At 40.9% G+C, this 21,765-nt stretch overlaps 1 protein-coding gene across 2 annotated transcripts; it reads right to left on the minus strand.

Annotated features, from left to right (window-relative positions):
- Positions 1-996: 996 nt before the first annotated feature.
- DDX18 (DEAD-box helicase 18) lies at positions 997-21,557 on the minus strand. 2 transcript variants are annotated; one of them, XM_053285102.1, is made up of 14 exons: positions 21,298-21,557; positions 18,811-18,984; positions 17,138-17,290; positions 15,983-16,118; positions 14,244-14,344; positions 13,937-14,136; positions 13,730-13,844; positions 13,040-13,179; positions 10,848-11,009; positions 7,875-8,027; positions 6,850-6,963; positions 5,849-5,905; positions 3,738-3,915; positions 997-1,807 (listed from the first exon to the last, which is right to left on the minus strand). In XM_053285102.1, the coding sequence occupies exons 1-14, from the start codon at positions 21,428-21,430 to the stop codon at positions 1,662-1,664; spliced, it is 1,962 nt and encodes a 653-aa protein (XP_053141077.1). In that variant the 5' UTR covers positions 21,431-21,557; the 3' UTR covers positions 997-1,661. The 2 variants fall into 2 exon arrangements, with proteins under 2 accessions (XP_053141077.1, XP_053141078.1); XM_053285103.1 differs by lacking the exon at positions 21,298-21,557 and adding an exon at positions 21,157-21,177.
- Between the last annotated feature and the right edge of the window lie 208 nt (positions 21,558-21,765).

A 21,765-nucleotide genomic window follows, 5' to 3' on the forward strand; every position in this document is an offset into this window, starting at 1 on the left:
TGCTCTTAAACTAAGCTGTTTCACAATTGCTTTCTGCTATCTTCATCAATAATTTTCTGAGGGCTATTTTCAAGGATCTAAGTTTCTCAATCTTCTGCAAAGAATATATTCATAACAGTATAGGAATTTTGACAACCTGCTTTCTACTTAAACTATTTAGATAGCATAGGTATGTATATAGTTCAAATTTCCAATGATTACCAGTTTAAAGTGTCTGGCTACAATACTTTAACAAAAACTGCTATCCTATTCACAAAAGAACTGGATACACTTATACCCTCCTCTTTTCCCTTGACTGTCCTTAAAGCTGCAGCCTTCAAGACTGACATTCAAATTGCAATTTAAAATTCAGAGCAACTTCCCATTGTTTGTTCCCATGCTACCTGCATTAGTACACAAGCATTTTCATTAGTGCGAAGCCTGCCGTTGACCATTCCTGCAAACACTATCACCAGGATGCACAAGTGTCTTATGCTTCTGAGCTCTGTGCTATTGCTGCCATGTCAAAAGAACAATTCAGACACGTATGTTTTAATGCTGGATGTGCAAAGTGTGACTGTTTACACAACAGGGTCTACAGATGCAGCAAGTAAATTATTTGTTGGCCAGAGCCAACAGCCCAAGAGGAGTGCTCTCTTCCCAGAGCTCACGCATATGACAGAATATTATACCATTTGATTTCCCCCTACCCTTCACATTTTGACCATTTAACACATTTCACATAGTGCACCATACTTCCAAACTGCTTTAAAGTTTTCAAGGTATCACCTTATATATGCCTCAGATGGCAGATCTCTTCTTCAAACACGCTTTATTCTTCAAAAAGCAAAAAGGATATTTTGAAGCTTGGGCAGGGGAAAGGGGTGTCACTCAACACAAACAATAAAAAAAGAATCCTTTTCTAGAATTTCTAAATATGGTACCAGGGGACCCTCAGCACCACAAGAGCTTCTGAACATCCCATCGCATAGGCAAAGAGAAAGGCTGCCATTGCTCTTTACGGGGTTTTTGTTTGTTTATTTGTTTTGTTTTTTAAAGGAATGTAAGAAAGATTGTCTCAATACAGAAACACTGAATAGGAAAAAAAGAATTGTATTATATTATCATCATCCTTCTAAAATTTACAGATGGCCTATATTCAAATGTCCGTAACTGCCAAACTACTTAAAGAAACCTGGGAAGAAAATATAGCACACTTTAAATTTAAAGAGTGCACTCTAGTACAACATGAAAACAAAATATTAAAAAATATACTTTGGGCATGATTCAGTCCACTGTGAGAACAGCATCCATGAGTAGATGATTCTCATGGGCACAACAGATTTGGAGAATGAACAAACTGCACTATGTGGCAAGGCAAGGGCAGGAGGAGGGAAGGGGAGGCTGGTTAGGCACACAGACCTCTTATTTTCCCTGATGGCCCATCCTGCTCCTTATGTACATGCCTATGTGCACAGGCAGGCTGGCTGGCTGGGGAAATCTATTGAGCTCATAGGAATTCATGTGTCGGTGCTGAGCTCCTGGTGGACTGCAGAAATGAATGTTTTAAAAGTATAGGTATAGCATAACAATTCTATATTGAATGTATTATTTGCTATACAGTATGGGGTAAAGATGTTACTTTTCTTTTTAGCCATTTCAACTAACACTGAGTAAGCCCTTCAGCGAGAGAATTGTCTGCTATCAGATTTTTTCTTGTTAACATGCTTGAAAATTTTGGATTTCTGAACATTCTTTGACTTCTGATAGCCAAATCCTCCACCGCCACCTCTTTTTTGCAGTCTCTTCCCGTGGCTGCTGTTTACATCTGGAAATTGTGTTAAGGTTTGCAAAAATTAGAAGTAATTAATAAAAATTAGCATAAGATGCTAAATGTCCTAAAGGGGTGAGGCTCGAAGGGGGGAGGGGAGAAACACAAAAGTATAACATGTGCAAAATAAGCTTAGAACTGTTTTGGGAGGACGTATCTATTAGGGATGTGCATGAATTGATTTTTTTGATTCAATTTATGCCTGAATCAAGTCACCCGATTTGTTTTGTGTATTAATCTGTCGCCCTTCATCATCCAATTCAATTTGGATTTGCACCCGATTCAATTTCGATTTGTACCTGAATCTAGCTAATTTGGGCGATTTGAAGACAGAATAAATTGCTACTGTGGTCCATTGGCTAGATTCAGGTCCAAATCAAATGAATTTGAGATTTGGATTCCTCCTATCAATTTCTCCAGATTACCAACTTTAATTTTTTTAAAAAAGCTAAGCTCTAGCCCTGGTAGAAGTGGAGTTATGGAGCAAAATGTGTGATCACTATTTTTCAAGTGTTTGGATTCTTTGGTGTATAATAACTTTTCCTCAACAAATCCCTATAAAGATTCATTACACAGCTTGATTTCTTCTATTCATTTTGACTGTCCTTGGACACTGCCAACTGTCCATTTATACCTACCCTCTGTTTCTTGCCCTTCAACCAGTTATCAATCCACACATGAACCTGTCCCCTTATCCCATGACTGCTAAGTTTTCTCAAGAGTCTTTTTGATGAGGGACTTTGTCAAAAGCTTTTTGAAAGTCCAAGTATATTATGTTAACTGGATCACCTTTATCCACACACCTGCTGACGCTCTCAAAGAACTCCAAAAGGTTTGTGAGGCAAGATTTGCCTTTGCAGAAGCCATGCTGGTTCTCCTTCAGTAGGGTGTGTTCGTCTATATGCTTAACCATTTTATCCTTGAGAATGTTTTCCATCAGTTTGCCTGGACTATAATTTCCCAGATCCTCCCAAATCCCTTTTTGAAAATCAGTGTTAAATTGGTAGAGCCTGATTGTAGGGATAAATTTGGTTCAGGCACAGGTAAATACTCAGTATCCTCTGGCATAAAGTCAGCTGCAAAGAACTCATTTAGATTATCTGCAATCTCTATATCCTCAACAATCCCTTTCACTCTCTCATCATCTAACAGTCCAACCACCTACCTGGCAGGTTCCCTGCTTCTGATATATTTAAAGAAGTTTGTTACTCCCCTTGATGCTTTTAGCTAAATGTTCCTCAAACTCTTTTTTCACCTCCCTTGTTGTCTGCTTGCATTTTTTGAACCAGAGTTTGTGTTCCTTTCTGTTCTCTTCATTTGGGCAGGCCTTCCAATTTCTGAAGGGAGCCTTTCCCCCCTTTATGGCCTCCTTGACTTTACTTGTTAGCCATGCTGGCATCCTCCCCAACTTGGTAGTACAGTTCCTCCTCTTTAGTATACATTCTAACTGGGCTTCTATTATTGTGGTTTTAAATAAACTCCATGCACTCTGGAGTGAAGTGACTCTCCTGAGCTTCCCTTTCAGTTTTCTTTTCACAAAACGCCTCATTTTAGAGAAGCTTCCTCTTCTGAAGTTCAAAGTGTTCCTCCTCCCACTGTCTCTCTCCAGTCAGGAGAGAAACTAAAACTCAAAGACGAAGCCACGAAGACAAGCCCTGGCAAAAAACCAGACACAGAAACACACGGAGACTTCCCTCCCTCCCTCAGTGCTGTCCTGTCATGTCCTACATAAAACTGTTTGATTCCATTCCAGCCACTGATGTGTCAAAATAGCACCTTAGGTCTGGGCCTGTTCGACATTCAAACATGCAATTCAACTAGTTCAAATATTATTTTGGCCTACAAAATGTTTTGCTGATTCACAAGCAGTTGCGAGAACGTGCCACAATGGGGGGTGGGGATTCAACACCTTGCAATAAAAGGATACTGAGATCCACAAACGGCGGGACTTTGAAACCAAAAGAAAGGGCAACCTTGAGCAGATCCAAATTATTGACGTTGTAAATCTGCTTCAGAGAATGGGAATCATATGCTCGTATATAGGCCTTGTACGCTTCTTGGGCTGACTTGTGAAGAAAATAGTTTTTCTCAATCAATTTTTCCAGCTGAAATTAGAGATAAGAGCAACATCCAATTATACTCTAAATCACTAGTAAATGATCAAGCAGAACATTTTGCAGGTAGCTGGCATTTATAGGTATCCATAAATAAGAATGAAGCAAGTCAACTGAAATGGCACTCAAATTTAAGGTCTACTTTCCTTTTTTGATTCATTAACTCAATATCTTGAGATACTGGACGTTAACATTGTGTTTTTAAAAGGGCTTGACAAAGAATTGGAACATCAAGCATTCATTTCCTTTACATGATACTGCATGAAGATTCCTTCTCCTATAAAGGGACTTCGGATAACTGCAGCAAAATTATCCTTGACTGTCTGACCCTTATACATGTGAAAAGGGCTTTTGGAGAAAGGGAGTTGAAACATGCAAAAATCCTATCAGTTGAGAAAGATACAGAAAAATGAAGGTTGGAAAGGAAAATGGAGGAGAGTTTGGTGTACTGAAGTCCTAACATTTTACAGTAAGTATCCTGAAAGGGACCTTAAGGTTAGAAGAATGCCTGCTACAAGTTTTTTGTTTGTGTTTAAATACTTTCCTTCCTGCACTATTTAGTTTTAGGAGGGAGGAAAGCTGGCTGCACAGTAATCTTCTAAGTGGCTGGGGATAAACTGCAGCATTTTACAGCAGATCTCACTCAAGTGTATGAAATGATGACCTGATACTTAACAAGCAGCTCCTTGACACCCAAGGTGAGGGAGCTGAAGAAGAGGGAGGCATGCCTCAGAATCCTAGTTTCTCTGTTGCTTGCATTAAGGAGGCCCAGAAGGCAGGGATAAGAAGTTTTAAAACCCCTCTCCTCCATCACTCTGCAGCTGTTACTGCCAAATGACAAGCAATGGCTGCTCCTCAGAGCTTCTAGCTCCCTTGCTTTCAAAAGCCACATTTCTTTTTCCAACCCTCTCAAGATTCAACTGACAGGTACAACCTGCTAACTTGGCAAAGAGGCACCTTTTAATGTGGTGATTCTCTTTATTTAGCAGGGGAGAGCAACTGGCCCTATCCATCCCCCAGCACAGTACCTCCAGTGACTGTTGCCTATCTTATGTTTCTTTTTAGATTGTGAGCCCTTTGGGGACAGGGATCCATCTTATTTATTTATTATTTCTCTGTGTAAACCACTCTGGGCCATTTTTGGAAGGGTGGTATAGAAATCAAGTCAATTAATTAATTAATTACAAGGTGGGGCAGGAGGCAATGACTTGGATCCAAAGTAGTGCAGAGTTTACTCCATTTAAGAAAGGAAATGCCCCTCTCTTATCTTAGCCCTCTGCATCCCACCCCTCTGAAAATCCCTCCCAGAGGCTGGGAGACAGTGTGAAGGGCTGCAACCACAGGGGAAAATCAACAGACTTTTTCTGTGTCTGATGCATTTTTCCTGGTATTGACACAAGTCCCTGAGCAATGAGCATTTCTTCCCCTTGCACCCTCAATAACCTCTATACTCATTCAATGAATACAGAAATGGTATTGGGTTAGAGAGGTCCAGGAAGGCTGGAATAGGTTTACAAACCCTCTCCTCCACCAATTACAGGAATTCAGAAAGCATTAAAAAAAATCACCAAGACTTTGAAGCTAGTTCTGGGGAATCCAGCCCTTTCCCTCAAATACAAATTCAAATTCCAAAGAGACTTTTCTTTTTGAATGAAAATGTCACCCATACTGTATGGCAAACTGCTTATGAAAAAGAGGGAGTTTCAAAAGCAGGCTGTGAATTGGCATGAGGGTCAGAGGAAAATGTAGTACAAGCTCTTTGGATCCTGGCCAGTGTATTACAAAATAGCTCTTCTACAAGCAAGATCTGTGATTCTAGAATTAACCTTTCAGGAAGCTGAAAGTCAGTCATAAGAACTATATACACCTCTAAGATAGACCATATAAAATTTAAATTGAGCTAGTACAAGCTTTATTTTTTTACCTGAGACTGGATGTCAGAAATTTTGGCCCAAGAAAATTCAAATTCATTTAGTGGCACCTGAAAGAATGATTTAGAGAGGGGGAGTGGGTGTTATTCTCAGAAGTTACTGAAAGAAAGCCAGAATTTTAACATCAGTTTTTGTCTTAGTGTTACTGGAAATGTGTGATTGGAAACCAAGAACAGCTGTCCAGAGCATGAGCTACATCAGACCTTCATGTAGCCTCTCGAGTCCAATTGTTCCTCTTGCAGCCCAAAGCCCTGTTATTTCATACTAATTTAGTGCTCACACAGTAGTTTAGCAACAGAAGCCATATAATCCAGACTGTGGTTTTTCTAAGAGTGTTTCAGAAAGTAACACCAATTGTCAGTGTACAGCATGAGTGGTTGTTTTGCAATTGCCTTCTAAAGCACCCTCATAACTGAGGCCATTCCACATTTCATACCTGTCATGGAACCATTACTCTGATGAATTCCCATTCAAATGCGTCATGGACGTTTCCATGTTTGCATAATGCCCGTAAAAAAGCACAAGAGTCATCTTAGGATGATAAACAAGCTGAAGTGAATGCTTCCCCAGGCTATTTCTCAGATGCACTACAGTTCTGCTGAGCACCCCCACAGCACCATTACCATATTCAAGATCCTCACCATTCTATGAAAAATGCATAAAGTACCATTGCAGGCAGTTTACGGCCGCTTTGGGAAGTTAAGAGATAACATTACAGGAAATATGATGGGATCAGAAGCTAGAATCCAAACCAACAAATCCAAGCAGCATCAATATTGCTTCTAAAAGCTGCTTGTGTTTATTCTTTGAAACTTCACATTCAGGTGACTGAAATATATATTAATGCTGCAGTTTACTTATGGCATCTGTTTTGTATCTCAGCTAAGTTTATTCCATTAAATATTCTCTAACCAACTGGATAGGTGGAGCACAGAAACCTGATTAATCATTACAACTTCTGGCAACTTAGCTGGAGTATTCCATACAGACTTACTCTGGCTTGCTTTAGGTAACGTAGGAAACCCAGTTCTTCAGGTCGTAAAATAAGCAGAGCATGTCCTCTTCCATTTATACCTCGGGCAGTTCTACCAACACGATGAATGTATTCCTTTTTAATGAAACAATTAGAAAGTAACTAACATGTTTCCAAAAGGCAATACTTTTAAGTTATATACGCTAACAAATCAAGGAAATGCATACATATATTGTACATACAAGCAACCAAAGCCTATTCTCCAAATGAAGCCTATTCTCCAAATATTCTCCAAATGAAGTTTCTGCATCATCAATTATAGAATTATCCAAGTCAAATATCAAGAAAATCAAAATAAAAAGCACGGAAGCCTCAGAAAAGTGATGTTTATAACACTCAACTCATGCAACCCTAGCAGCCTCTGGCCACCATGGGACCACCTACAATGCTACAACTATATGGTACCTGAAATGTGTTAGCTAGCTTTAACACAATGTCACATTTATTTCACCTAGGATGCTACTGTGATTGCACAGACAAGCCACTGTGTGTGCCAGTAGCAAGCATGCAGGTCCATATGACAGCAACTCTTCTCCCTCCCCTCTTTTTAATTATCTGCGTAAAGGGTAAAATTCTCTTTTAAGAGGATCATTGCCAAGTCTGTATGAGATTCCACAATAACCACCAGGACTTCTAGAACAGAAGACTTAATATCGTACAACAGGGTTCCAAATGATATGTGTTAAAGGGCCCCAGATCACTGTCTGCTGTACATGATGCAACAACCTTGCTGAGGGCTAAGCCGGTCTGTGTTTGTTTAGTCAAGAAGCCACCCAGGGAAATCTGAATGAGAAACCACCTACAATGTACCACTATGAGCAACCTGGAGATAAGTCTCAATGTAAAATATAATACAAATATACATTTAGAAGTTGACAGGCTTCGCAGTAATTGCTTTTAACAACTATCCTTGTCTAATGAAATCAGATGACTTAAAACCATATTCCTCTGAGACTGTACACTTTTAAAAGACTAGAGCGTAGTACCTTTGGATCATCTGGTGGGTCATACTGAACTATCCAGTCAACCTCAGGAATATCCAATCCTCTGGCAGCTACATCTGTGCACAGGAGTATTCCAGAATCTGCATTACAAAACTGGAAAAATGTTGTTGTGCGTTTGGTTTGTTTCTGCTTGCCCTAGAAGAAAACGTATTTAATATTAGGTTATTGAACAGTATGAGATTCTATGAATGTGACTTCAAAGCCAAGGCAGTCTTATGCAATAATCACACATTTCACTCACTAACCATGCCAAAACAAAGATTATGAATAAGGCCATAACGGTTTAATATGTGAACATATATTACCACTACAGTGCAGGAAATCACCTCAGGTATCTCTTAGTTGTACAGTTGTAGCATTTTAGAGTGCTCAAAGTGCTTCATCTCTCTCACCAAGCCTGTAAGGTAGACCAACTATCATACTTATGCTGCAGACAGTGGCTGAAGAAGAGAGAGGTGGTGGTGGGGGGGAGATTTCCATGGCTCAAGTCAAGGCTGAAAACAAGGGACTTCCTCGCTCACAGCTCAAACATTCAGCCACCAAACACCAGTTCTCAAACACAGTTTATGAAACAGTGGGCGGCCGAGGAGGACGAGAAGAGGAAGAGGAGGAAATATCACTGCCTTTTGTGTGGCAATGCAAATGGTAGCTGTTCACGGACTTGTATCTCATTTGTGACACATAAGTCCATTTTATTTTAGTGAGGCAGAAAAGCCTTTTAAGTGCCATTTTCTAAAGTGGGACACATACACGCTAACTTAGAAAGAATATGTTGAACAAGAACAACTTTTTCAGTGGCTGGTATCTCTAGACTGTGAGCCCTTTGGAACACAGAACAATTGTTTTCACTTCTCTGCTGTGCAAACTGTGTTGTGAACTTTTGGCTGAAAAGCAGAATGTGAATATTCTTAGCCACCAATAAAGGATCAATTTCACATTTTTGGGGAAAAAGCACAAGATAATTTTAAGGCAGAAATCCATAGTAAGCCTATTTTGTTTTAAAAACTCAATATCCAGAATATTTTTGCTGCCGCTACTGCAGCAGTTTGCTTACTAATTCTAAAATATTAGTGGTTTTCATGTTTCTTTCTACATAAACTATGGATATGTCTTGTCTACATCATGGAAATGGGGGGGGGGGGCGCATTTCAGGTCACCAACCTGGAGCCACTTAAAATGGTTTACTGACAGCAAACACCATTCTAACAAACAACTTCAGCCTTGTGGACAGAATACAGTCCTTCAGATAAGCATTTTAAAGACAGCTTTAAGAGAAAGGTTCCCCGGATGGCATTTAAAGGTTAATTTATGACTCTATTGCTGAAATCTTGCTGAGATGCTGACATTCTTGTTATGCCCTCCCAACCTTCATAAAGGCCACCTGCAATTTACAATAACTTCAAAGCAGTATGCATTATTCATGGTTGAAGAGTTGGATCAAGTCACCCAGCTGGGGATACAAAAGTGGGTATCATGGTAATTCAAAGCACAAGATATTTATTGTGACAAGAGGAGCTATTTAGTAGGTTAACACTTGCCCAGGGATTGATCCCATAAGCATGAGATCACATCTTGTGCCGGCATTACTAAAGTATGGCAAGCCCTGCCCAATCCCAATGCACTTGCTAGCATGACACCCTGTGGTACTCAACAAGTAGACAAACACTGTACTTGGGGAGGGAGTCTCCTCATGATGTGGACCACTGGGGCATAAGCATACAACTTTCATGTTTTGGAAACGCCTAAACAGGGCTTCTCACTCAGATAAGGCCGGACATTTGGGATGGCCACAATTAGAATTAGTAAATCAATTAGTCAAACATGGCCAAAGTGTCTAAAACATCAATCGCAACATAGTGAATAGTAGGAGTGTTGGACAGCTACAAGAAATTTGGTAAGTTCAGTTCAGACTTTAAAAAATGCATTTTGAAAGATTTCCCATTTTTATTAATAGATTTACATTTGAGTTATTTAGCTTGGATCCAAAGGAATGGGTGGGGGAGAGGGAGAGAGTCAATCCCCATCAACCATGGTATCCTTCTGGACTGCCTCTTGAGTACGGAAATTGGAGGTACTGTCTTGGAGTGGCTCCGTTCCTTTCATGGGGGGAGGGTCCAGAAGGTGCTGCTGGGGGACTAGTGCTTCGACCCGTGGCCATTGGCCTGTGGGGTCCCGCAGGATTCGAATTTGTCCCCCATGCTGTTTAACATCTACCTGAGGCCACTGGGAGAGGTCATACGAAGACGTGGACTGAGCTGTCAGCAATATGCTGATGACACTCAGCTCTATCTCTCCTTGTCACCTGATCCTAGTGAGGCAGTGGGTGTCCTGAATCGGGGGCTGGAGGCTGTGACGGGTTGGATGTGGGCTAAATAAACTGAGACTGAATCAAGACAAGACGGAGGTAATGTTGGTCCGTAGGAGAGCCAGTCGGGATGAAGAGATTTTACCGGTTCTGGATGGGGTTGCACTCTCCTTGAAGGAGCAAGTACGCAGCTTGGGGGTATTACTGGACCCGGCTCTGCTTTTGGAAGCTCAGGTGGAGGCGGTGGCCAGGGGTCTTTGCACAGCTTCGGCTAGTGCGCCAGCTTTCCATTTCTTGAGAAGGCAGATCTGGCCACAGTTACCCATGCCTTAGTCACGTCACGGCTGGATTACTGTAATGTGCGCTACATGGGGCTGCCCTTGAAGAATATCCCTGCTTGGCTGCAAAAGGCTTTGCAACTAATGACTTTCAGCTGAATGTGTGAAATTGGAAAAGATGTTTGTAAAATACATAATGCCAAAAATTGTAAATTTTAAGAAAGGTGTGAAATTAATACAAAAACCATCTTTACTTTTCCTCACTATTTCCACACTTAAATACTTTATCTAGGTAAAAAGATATAACAGGGGAAAAATGAGCAGACAGTTGCCAACTTTAAAGCAGACTGCGATTACTAATCCGATACTTACATGAATGGCCAGGACTGGCAGGTCAATGTAGTTAAGCAGCTCATAGTGGTACTTCACAGACATGCATGAAGAGAAGAACACCATTAGCTTCTTCTTCCGATTCTTCTTGAGAAAAGTGAATAGCAGGAGGAATCTCTTTTCTGAAGGACACACGACATAACCCTAAAAAAATTGAACACAGTTTAGATGATTACTTATCAAATTCCTATGCCACCTGTACCAAAGGCATCTTACACAACACAAAATGACATCTTATAAAAATCATCAACACATAAAAGCACAACACAATACTTACGGAACAGTTTAAAATCAGCAACCTGATTTAAAATACAATGGCTCATATTCTAATGCTGCACTTGCGGGAGTATTTTCTGATCAGCATTAGGTGGTCAGGAGTGAGTTTTGCTGACCCACTCTTTCTCTACTGCCCTAATGCACTTGCCCTGCCCAAATATGTCCCTGAAGGTCCAATCTTCAAGGACATATTGTCAGGAGGCAGTATGGACAGCAGAAAAGGTACTTTCACAATAGCGATATCAGAATTGAGCCAATAATTCTGGATAGGTCTACCTCCATCTACCTATCCCTCTGTAAGCCTAGCAGTCTAACAGCTTCAAGAGTAGTGTTTGCACCTGCATTTTAACTGGATCTGGCAACAGAATCAGCTCCTGAAGATTCTTTTTCTAATTTCTCCTACTTGATATAAACTATAATTCTGACTAGAGCTTGAAAACAAGAGTGTGAATTAAGCTAGTCAGAGAAAAGGAACAATGTTTAAGGGGGGCGGAAATTAAGCATAAAGACAAATCATTATGCTTCTTACAGCTCCAACCTATGCACGTTTATCTGGAAGACTGCCTAACTAATTTCAGTGGCTAGCATCCAGACCTCTGGTGCAGCAGTGCAATGGCATACTGCTATCCTGAAAGTCAGGATACCACCCACTGAGATTCACACGTAGCATGTTTAGGATTAAAGCCACAGAAAAGACCAAATGGCTATTTTCTGTAAAAGCTGAAAATTGCCTTTTAATATTACTCCAAATCTTCTAAGAAAGTGTACATTTTGAAGAACAGCAGCTGGTATCCAGAACACTAGCAAAGGAGAATTAAGAGCAAGCTATTTTCCCTAGCCCTTTCTCCTTGCTACAGCCACATAGTTACCAGAAAGCCTGAGGGTTGAGACATCCCTGGCAATAGTGGAGATGCACTGCAGATGGCTGAAGGGGGAAGGTGGTGGCAACTTCCATAAGTGAAAAAAAGGAAAAGTTCTGCCATCGAGTCAGTGTCAACTCCTGGCGACCACAGAGCCATGTTGTTTTCTTGGTAGAATACAGGAGGGGTTTACCATTGCCTTCTCCCATGCAGTATGAGAGGATGCCTTTCAGCACCTTCCTATATCGCTGCTGCCCAATATAGGAGTTTCCCATATCCTGGGAAACACACCGGCGGGGATTTGAACCAACAGCCTCCTGCTCTCTAGGCAGGTTGCTTCCCCGCTGCGCCATTAGGTGGTGTTCCACAAGCGAATCTCCACTCAAACAAAGACCCTTCCATTCACGCAGACTCAGTGTGTGAGAGCAAATCTTCCATTCAGAGAAGTTTCACAGACAGTAAACCACTATGCCAGAGCCTGGTTGCAGGTCTAAGACTATATATAATCTATATTATAATTAAAATGTAATCAAAAATTTGCTGGAATGACCTTGTATTATTTTTGGCAAGAATATCTTAAATTTGGCACAATCTGAAAAAATCTGAAGATATACCTGTTTAATCACACTTTTATTCTGTAGTTTTAAAGTTTTTAATCTATATTTTAAATTGGTTTAATTATGTTAATGTTTTTATTGTTGTTTTAAATTGTAAACTGCCTGGAGATTTTTTATGGGGCAGTATAGAAATGTGCTAAATAAAGCATTCCATATGAGGAGGCTGAATGAGGTACAAATATGTATCTGAAATACAAATTTGTATTTCAAGAGCATCAAGCCAAAGTATTTTTCCACAGCAACAATACCAGCGCTAGTACAGGTGAATCAGGTAGTTATATTATTTCAGGAAAAAGGATTTGCGGCTATCTGAAGGTAAGAAAAATGACTGAATACTAAGATCTAAAGCTAAATGTGGAATAAAAACAAACCTTAATATTTGCTGTTAATAGCATTTTAATATTGTGTGCCTGATGGTTACCTGTTCGAGACCATCTACAGTTGCTGCCTCTTTATTGTCATCAACTCCAACATACAATGGCTCCTTTTTGAGAGAAATCTTTGCCAGGTCTTCCACCTTACGTGTCTGAGTAGCAGAGAACAGCATTGTCTGTCTGCGTTCTGAGGGGGGAAATGGTAAGCGGCCTCAAGTAAATGGAACAGAGCAGCCATGTTTTTCAGATCTCAAAAAGTTACACACCAATCTCTTTTTAAAATATCCAAGAAAAGCAAGCAGCTTAGCACATATTTATGAAATCGCATGCAATTCACAAGCTAGTAAAGGTAATGCTTTAAAGAGCACTCCATATATCAAGTAGATGTTCTTTTGTTCCACCTTTTCAACTAAAAGTCTAATAATCTTGAATCAGATTGCATCTGTAGTAGCAGCAAATGGGAAGTATTCTGATTAGCATGCACTGATACAGACCAAACGAAATATGCTTTTAAATGTATTAATACACCCGCTGTATAGAAGATACGCTCATTATATGTTTCATTTATTGCTTAAATATGAACAAAGACACAGAAAAGTAAGCAGAAGCTACAAAAACTGAAAAATGTTATGCTCTTAACATTTGAGTACTATATGCTCTAAAGTATTTTTCTGACATACCTTCTCAACATTACTGAAAGTATGATCAAATAAAAATGGTTTAAAAGTTTGACTTACTTGGCAGAAGTTTTATGATCTGTTTCATTTCTTCCTCAAACCCAACTTCTAAAATTCTATCAGCCTCATCAATCACCAAACACTGCAGGTTCTTATACATAAACCCCGGAGTATTCTGCAAGACATTAAATACAAACAGTGTTATTAAATATCAAAATACTTCTAAAATAAGTTGCATGCACTATTCAGTACTACTCTTCCTACTACCTGCATATGGTCCAGAAGTCTGCCTGGAGTTGCCACAATGATGTTTATGCCATTAGCAAGTTTCTGTGCCTCTGCTGATCTATTACTGCCTCCCATGATTAAGCCATAAGTGTGAACATGATGTGTCATCAGTTCTTTGAGAACACCGTAGGTCTGCATGGCAAGCTCCCGGGTTGGTGAAAGAATGAGGACACCCGTTCCTAAAAAGGGAGGGTGGGGTGTGTGGAGAAGAAAGGTCCTCATTAAAGCATGATTACTCCATTTTCTCCTCAGACTTTCAAGAAAGGAGCTAAGAAAAGGGTCTTACCATTCCTCGGCATAAATTTCAACTTATAGATGAGTTCTATTGCTGGAATAAGAAATGCAAGGGTTTTGCCACTGCCAGTTTTTGCAGCTGCTAGAATATCTCTGCAGATAAAATAATGACAAGAATAGAATTTGGAAATGTTCTAGTACCAACAGAACAGCTGGGAGAAATTAATATCAAGTTAGAATAGCCAAATATTTTTAAAAATGACTCTAAAAGCATGTGTTTATTACAGCAAGGAGATTTCTCTCTCTCTTTTGCTTGAACACACTTCCCCAGACCCAAAAATACTGATTTACAATCAAATGTGTTATATACATAAGAAACACAATCCTAAACACTTAGCTGGGAGCAAGGTACACAATACAATCAATATGCCAGATTAAAGGTAAAGTGTGCCGTCGAGTCAATGTTGACGCCTGGCGACCACAGAGCCCTGTGGTTGTCTCTTTGGTAGAATACAGGAGGGGTGTACTATTGCCTCCTCCCACACAGAACGAGATGATGCCTTTCAGCAGCTTCCTATATCGCTGCTGCCCAATATAGTACCAGCGGGGATTCAAACCAGCAACCTCTGGCTTGCTATTCAAGTTATTTCCCCACTGTGCCAGATTCCTCAGACATAAATCCTGGTATGCACGGTGGGGCTTAATGTACAAAGGACTGCAGCCCTGATTTCACTGGCTGACATACAGAGCAGCCATCCGGGGATGCAGCAGAGCAGCTGCGCCTGACTCAGTCAGAATCCTGTCAGGGCTCAGAGTACAAGCAGTGTGTGGGGGGGGGGGGGCAGCAATTGTCAGTGCTCTGCCCGGTCCCTTAAAGTGCACCCTGCCTTGAAAAATGTGTTCCTTAGTGCTGTGTGACACACACACACACACACCCCGAACATATTTTTGGAAGGCAAAGAACCCTTATGGAAGCTGGGTAGACCAGCAATAATCACTCCCTCTCCCTCTTGCGCACATGCTCTAGTGCTTGGCAGGACTTTGGCTGAGTCAAGAACAAGCTCTCTGCATCTGGCTGCTCTGGAGGTCAGCCACCCAATACCTAGCTTTTGCAATGGGCTGCAGCAAATGCATTTAGGAGAGCACAGACATTTCTATCAGTTTAAATACATAAACATGCAAAAAGCAGATACAATAATTTCTGCTAAATAAGGTATTTTTCTTCAGTTATTCAAGATAGTTAGATAAGACACAATGAATCTCGATTTAAAAGAGTATGAGCCGGGTCTCAAGATTAGTGAGACCCGGTTTGTGAGAGTGAGCGGGGAGAGCGGGCAAAGCTCACTCTCTCTGCACACGAGCAAGGCGGGAGCCCTGGGCAGCCGGAATGGCTGCCCACATGATTGCCAGCTCTGTGACGGAGCCGGCGGGGGCCAATTGGCTCCCGGAAGCTCAGCATGCCCTGCGTGAGCACATGCTGGTGAGACCCCTGGAGCCAGGAGGCGGCTTTTCGCCTCCCCTCCGGGGGTCTCCTCATGAGTAGCCGCGGTGCGGCTACTCACGATCAAAAAACCCGGGTTTGTGGAGTGCTCACTCCGCAAACCAAGTTTTAGGGGCGGGCTACTTGAGCAGGTTACCTGCTCAAGAACCATTGGGCTTGCAGCAGAGCCTGGCGGTTCTCACGACTGCAGAAAATTGGGCTAGCGGAGGCTAGCCTGATTTTCTGAAATCATGCAAATAGCCTCTATGAGTTCTGACAGTATACACCTGCTTTCAAAGGCCATTTCTTACCTGCCTTCCAGGAGTGGTTTTATACTTTTATGTTGAATTTCTGTCATGTGTGTAAAACCCATGTCAGTTATTCCTTTCAAAGTGTTCTCACTGACAAGACCATTGAGAGAAGCAAATGAGGTATCCTCAAAAGCTCCTGTAGAGAGAGACAAATTATCTCAGTCTGTTTCCTTCAAAATAAACTTGCCCATCAAACTTGATTAATAAAGACAAATCTGTTTAGTTAAGTAGAACAGGTTTTAAGTAACAAACCAAGACAATCTAGTATTTCAGTATCAAGTTTTCTTTCTACAGGCTAAAGTAGCATCAAGTTTACCAACATGCATCACAAATCATGAAAAATTGTGTTACCCCCCACCAGGTTTATCCTATGAATTTCCCCCAATAATCCTCCCCACCCTCTCTCTCTGGCATCAGCTGGCCACTAAAGAAGATTTAGTGTAGCTGTGTCTTTATTGTTTTTACAATATTCAGATAGGAGCAACATGTATTAGTGCTAAAAAGCCCATGATTGCAAAAAAGAGCCCAGCTGGCCAATATCAGGTTTTAGAACATTTTTACCCCATACACAGCATCATGAATATGCAGTATGGGAGCAGTTTACATATAAATGACTTCCATGCAGTCAGGAGACCATCTAAAGGGCACCAAATCAGGCATAACAACAGATATTTATATACCACTTTTCAACAAAAGTTCCCAAAGCACTTTATATAAATAATAGATTAAAAAGATAAATCCCTGTCCCCAAAGGGCTCACAAACAAAACAAAAAAAACATAAGATAGACACCAGCAACAGTCACTGCAGGGGTATTGTGCTGGGGGGTGGACAGGGCCAGTTGCTCTCCCCCTGCTATATAAAGGCAATATAAAAATTGATCAATCAACAAACTGATGCCTATGCAAAGGATGGTTTGAACTCAACAGAAATCAACAGTGTATATTCTTAGTTTTGCAGTCCAGTATAAAGCACATTTACTTGGAAATAAAGCACACTTAGTTTAATGGAGCATAGGACTGGAGCCTTAGTTCACTTACAAAAAAATAATCAAAAGAGTCATCCGTTTCAAAAGAAAACTCAGTATCCAAGCAAACATTTCAATACACAAAAATCCACTATGCAAGAAGCAGAGCAGAGAAATGAAAAAGCTTGCCTGTTAGTCCTAGGGGTAAGGCAGGTCCATCAGCATCTTCATCTGCTTCTCCATCATCCATACTTTCAGCATCTTCTTTTTTGGAAGGCTCCCCATTCAACATCTCATCATCTACTTCAGCACCTTCTTCTTCAATTTTTGCTTTTTTAGTTTCTGTACATATACAAGGGAATTAGTCACATATCAAACACTACAGTTGGTATCCAGTATATTAACTAGTTGCAAACGTTTTTCAAAACTATGAATAAAACATATTTAAATTTATTTATTTTACATACCACCTGACTCTAGGCAGTTCACAAAAATGAATTTAAAAAAATACGAACTGTTAAAACAAAACAATTTAAAACATTCAAAAATTACTAAAAGCCAGACTAAAAAAAATGCATCTTAAAGGCTCCTCTAAAGGCTGATAAAGATGTTAAGCCACAAATGTCTTTAGGGAGTGCATTCCACAGCCTAGGGACATGCTCCTGAGCAGGGTGGATTTGATTTAAATCAAACTGATTTAAATCACGATTTAAATCACTAGCAGGGTGGATAAAAATCAATGATTTTTTTAAAAAATCAAAAAAATCCGATTTAAATTTTAAAAAATTGATTTTTTTGAGTTTTTTAAAAAAATCATTGATTTTTATCCACCCTGCTAGTGATTTAAATCGTGATTTAAATCAGTTTGATTTAAATCAAATCCACCCTGCTCCCAAGTCACCACCAAATGAGCCAGTGGCATCTGGAGATGGACCTCTCATGATGACCTTAATGTACGGTGGGGATCATGCAGAAGATGCTCTCCCAGGTAACGAGGTCCTAAACTGTTTAGGACTCTAAAGGTAGTTACCAGCACTTTTCATTTTGCCCAGAAATCTATTGGCAGCCAATGCAGTTGCTTTAAAACAGGCATAATATGGTCTCTCCAATCTAGCTGCTGCATTTTGGACCAAATGAAGTTTCTGAACTACATACAAAGGCAGCTCCGTGTAGAGCACATTACAGTAGTCAAGCCTAGATTTACCAGAGAGTGCACCCCAGTTCTGAGATCATCAAGGAATGGACGCAGTTGTCCGTTCAAGTACAAGTACAGTCCCATATGGTCCCTACCAAAGTCATTTGCATCTAAGTTACAGAGGAAAGAACAAGCCAACTCTATACAATGTGAAATTTTCTCTTAGGGAACAGAAGGGAAAATAAGGAGGTTAGGATGATAGCAGTAATTTCAGCTGCAACCTAAGAACTGTGTTGCTGAATAAGATCCAAAGCATCTGATTTAATACTCTGCTTTCAACAGGGCCACAAGCCTCCAGGAAGCTGCCAAGATATGTAAGCCGCTCTGTTCATTCTCAAGATATGCTGCATCTAATGCAGTTATAAACACTGATAACCACAGAAAAACCGGGCGCCCCTAAATTTGTAAAATTTATTCTCCATAAATTTGTTGAAGCCACCTAGGTTTTATCCTACTGTAGTTAGCACTCAAAATGCATAAGCAGCACTTTGGTCAGTTCTACATGGGAATCAAACATCTTAGCATATATTTTACACTGATAAAACTCCGAACTCTTCAACAACCACCAAACTGAAGTTGCAGGTTGGGGAAAAGGATTAAATCAAGGAAGTAACATTTGAACAAAGCCACTTATTCAAAACAAGGTAAAAAAAAGAAAGATGTCTACCATTTTCAGTCACATTCACAATTTTTCTTTTTTTCTTCTTCTTCTTCTTCAGTTCAGACTGTGTGTGTCCTGCTTCTTCAGCATTTAATATCACATTAGGCTGCTTCACATCCTTCATTTGTTCTTCCACTGAGATGTTAGAAACCTCTTCTGAGCTGTCCACAGTTACTGTTCCTAATGAGTTTAACAATGATACATGAAGCACTGTTTTATATGTTATTCTCCTATTTATTTATTTGAAGTATTTCTGTACTGCACAAAACTTGCATCTCTGTTCAGTCCTATGTGAGGGCCTTGTCTATAATCCAAAAATATTCTCATTTGTCCGGCTCCTGACGATGTGAATACAGCTAAATAGGAAATCTTATAATTATAACTATAATTATTATAATTATATAACTAAAGTATCCATTATCTGTCCCAGATAATATCATGCTTCTACTAAACTGGTACAGAAACAAACATCTATCTGCAACATCTGTTCATCATTCTTTTCTTGTCACCTGCCCCGGAACTCTAAAACAGCATTCTTAATTGATACAGCTTAATTGCGAGCTGTATGTGTGGGGTGTTGGGTTTTTTTAACCCATCTGTTGCTGATGAAGGCATAAAATGAAACATTTGAATAAATTTGATTTCATCTAACTATCTCTGTTGTCAGTCATCTTTTTTGTACAATATATATATTTAGTGACTGAATGTATCCTTCCAAGAACCACAACCAAAAGATAAATATTTGTCTATTATCTTTTTATTTTTATACTGCCTGATATGTGCATCTCTAGTTGGTGTACGCAGCCACCTATTGGCACAGCAGGGAAGTAACATGCCCAGGGAAGAAGAGGTTGCCAGTTCAAATCCCCACTGGGGAACACCTATATCGGGCAGCAATGATATAGGAAGATGCTGAAAGGCATCATCTCATACTGTGTGGGAGAAGACAATGGTAAACCCCTCCTGTATTCTACCAAAGAAAACCACAGGGCTCTGTGGGCGCCAGGAGTCGACACCAACGCAACAGCACAACTTTACTTTAAGTGGTGTACACAATTTAAACCACAAGAAATATAAAACAGAGTGAACACAAAACAACTTCACAGAATAAAAAGTTTAAACAATCTGATTGGATAAAAACAACTAACTATAGATAGATATCACAGATTCCAGGGACCAATTTATACAGATCTCTCTGGAAGTACCTTGCATGAAGTAGGGCACAGGCTGTAAGCATCCCCATTCTGTGCATACATACAGGATCACCATAGATGTAAACAACTCCAAAACCAACAATATTTAAAGCATACAGTTCTATTAGGGCATCTGTATTCTCCTGTACTGCAGATAGGCAGGGCCTTTTACTGTACTGAAACTCAAATACTACTTGTTTATCCAATTAGATGGATATCTAGATATATTCAACACTCTAGAGCCTGTCTACTCTTCTATGAAAGAAAACTATCCATGCCTCTCCCTTGTGAATGGCACATTATCTTCACTAAGGGCCGGTTACCACAGGAAAGGGTACATTTCAAACATTTAATATGCACTAATTGCTATCTTGTATTATGCAAGCTGGACACAGAGGGGTTTCCCACTACTTGCAGAAACACGGGTCACAGACGAGACAGCAGTTTGCTCCCACATCACACATATAACACAAAAGAGATGTGGACATAACTTAACATATAGCACAAAAATGCATTTTGCACCAACACATGGACAGCACAACAGAGGAATACTTCATGTTCAGAAACAACAACAAAAATCATCACCCATGGTGTCAGGGGCGTAACTACCATTAGGCAAGGGGAGGCGGCTGCCTGGGGGCCCCCACGCCTCGAGGGGCCCCCCAGAGGCAAGTCACATGTGAAGTGAGTGTGTGTGTGTATCAGCGAGGGGCCCATTTTAAAATTTTGTCTCTGGGCCCACTACAGACTCGTTACGCCCCTGCATGGTGTCTAACAGGATTAAACACACACTCAGTTCCTTAACTGTACATCCTTGGCCTTGGTTTGCAGACCCGTCACCATCCCAACTCGCCCAGTGGTAAATATGCACAGTCAGTAAGATTTAAGTGTCAAAGTTATTCTGTAACCGGTGTACACCATGGTTACTTTTGTTCGAGGAAAGAAAAAGGAGGGACAGAGAGAGAGAGGTGTGTCCTGCCCAAGATCACCAGAGGAACGGGCATGTAAGTCTGGTATTCTCTAGTGCACCACCCTAACCAATACAGCTGCTCTCTCTTGTGCAGTTTATTTTGACTTAAAATATTCGTTTCCCAACTATCGTTCCCACATTAAAGAATCCTTTTAGAGTCAGGCCGGGTGCTTCTCCACAACAACGTACGTGTGTGTGTGTGTATATGTGTGTATATATAGAGAGAGAGGGACAAGAGCGGCTGCTGTCAGTCTCCTCTCCCGCTTCGTTCGCCTAGCCCGCCCAGGCCTCTCCCAACCCGAGCGTAAAGGCTCCGTTCCGCCTCCGTACCCGATGGGCCGGCAGCCAGGTCGTCGGCTGCCCCTTGCCGGGCCAAATTCCGCTGCCGAATCTTGAGGTTCCGCTTGTGCAGCTTCTTACGCAACAGCCGCATCGGCAGGTTCCCCGTATTCGCCGCCGCCATCCTTCTCCCGCGGAAGGCGCGACCGAACGGCACCGATCAAACACACGTGCGCGAAGGAATGGAGGAAGCAGTGAGAGGAGGAGAAAGAGGAGCCGGAAGTGAAACCGGCTGCTGCCGACGCACAACAGCTTCCGGTGTAGAGCAATTTTCTCTAGGACCCGTCACTACGCCCCGCATCTAGGGCCTAGTGGCGTTGCGTGGTTAGTCCCCCAGAGATAGGAAAAGACAAGAGTAATTCACCTCCTTGCTTCTATATGGAATTTCCGGGTTTTCGATTGCAGAAGCCATTTTAAAAGCCTTAGCTGCAGAAGCCTTAGCGGAAGCGAGAGCTACCC

This window comes from Hemicordylus capensis, chromosome 1 (genome assembly GCF_027244095.1).
Source record: "Hemicordylus capensis ecotype Gifberg chromosome 1, rHemCap1.1.pri, whole genome shotgun sequence".
Taxonomy (NCBI): Eukaryota; Metazoa; Chordata; class Lepidosauria; order Squamata; family Cordylidae; genus Hemicordylus; species Hemicordylus capensis.